Below are 1,377 nucleotides of genomic sequence, written 5' to 3' on the forward strand. Positions count from 1 at the left end.
TGATTTGATGTGAATTAATAGCCTAGTCTGCATGCCTGAGGCGCCTGCCAATGCCACCCCAAAACTCCCCGTGAAAGTATATCCCTAGAGGACTTCGAGGATAATCTCACGAGAGAGGATAAAGCCTTATTTCTGGAAATTATGAGAAGATGCTTCGGTGGGTACCGTGTGAGAGATAATCCGCGGATGAATTGAAGGATCCGTGACTGAAAGGTCAAGTTGCAGTCGGTTTACATGATCGAATGCTTCTGTTATGACTGATACGGAATTCGATTTGCAGAATGTGCTTAAATGACTAGCCTAAACTATCGAACTTCATAAGGAGAGTGAAAAAGCGTGGAAACTATCTCAAGCTGCCGCAATCTCAAATCCTTTACTGTCCTTTATCTTCGTTCTGCATATGGAGCACGGCTCTCGGTGGATCGTGATCGGTCGGTCTGGCAAACGTTCTCACCACGACTGCCTCGAATCCCACTGGCATGGTTCATAGTTAAGAAATAACCATGGAATTCCATTGCGGGCCACTAGGGTCCCACCAAGCTTCAGTGATGCTGCTCGATTGGCCCTTGCTCTGGAAGACAACCTTCAGGATCGGCTCGTTTGATGCACCAATTCCACTCTCATCATGAACCAGGAGTTGAAGGGTCGACAGCGTACCAGTCGACCAAGTATTGGTGTTAGGATTATAGATGATTTCAGTAAGAAGTCGGCTGGCCTTGTTATCAGCGTAAAACACATGGATCTGAGAGTAAATATATTAGTACAATGTTTCAGGTATGTTCAACATAGAGTACTTACATTGCCGTCACTGGTCAGCGCGGCGGCCAGTGGTGAGTTGTTGGAATTGTTCGAAACAGTGGACGAACCGACTGTGATACTCTTATCGCTATAGGAATTGACACCTCCGGAGATCTTGTTCCCGTGGAGGAAGGACAATGTACCAGACGAGTTCCAGTAGAACACATACGTCAATCCTCCTTTGAATGGATATTGGACAACTGCCACGCCATTAATAAACGTTGTAGTCGGCGACACTCCTCCAGTGAATGCCTCCATGATGGGCTGTGGCAATGGTTTATGTTAGAAATAATTGTTTAGGATAGGGTGTTTGACTAACAGGTCCGCCGGATCGTTGAGCGATGTCTTGCGCACCAACGTATCGATTAGGTTTTCCAGCGACCTTCGTTACAATAGCTTGGCTGAATAGAGAATCTTGAAATGGAGGTATTGGTTTGCGATGTCGGGAAACAGCACTGGGGAGGGGAGCCGCTATTTATCTTTCAAGTCCTCTAGGGATATACTTTCACGGGGAGTTTTGGGGTGGCATTGGCAGGCGCCTCAGGCATGCAGACTAGGCTATTAATTCACATCAAATCA

At 46.6% G+C, this 1,377-nt stretch overlaps 1 protein-coding gene across 1 annotated transcript; it reads right to left on the reverse strand.

The window, feature by feature from the left end:
* Nucleotides 1-263: 263 nt before the first annotated feature.
* On the reverse strand, nt 264-1,232 carry BDR25DRAFT_308289 (uncharacterized protein). Its single transcript, XM_033691003.1, has 3 exons — nt 1,118-1,232; nt 799-1,062; nt 264-742 (listed from the first exon to the last, which is right to left on the reverse strand). The coding sequence occupies exons 2-3, from the start codon at nt 1,054-1,056 to the stop codon at nt 491-493; spliced, it is 510 nt and encodes a 169-aa protein (XP_033539315.1). The 5' UTR covers nt 1,057-1,062; nt 1,118-1,232; the 3' UTR covers nt 264-490.
* Between the last annotated feature and the right edge of the window lie 145 nt (nt 1,233-1,377).

This window comes from Lindgomyces ingoldianus (genome assembly GCF_010093535.1).
Source record: "Lindgomyces ingoldianus strain ATCC 200398 unplaced genomic scaffold BDR25scaffold_189, whole genome shotgun sequence".
NCBI classification, from domain to species: Eukaryota; Fungi; Ascomycota; class Dothideomycetes; order Pleosporales; family Lindgomycetaceae; genus Lindgomyces; species Lindgomyces ingoldianus.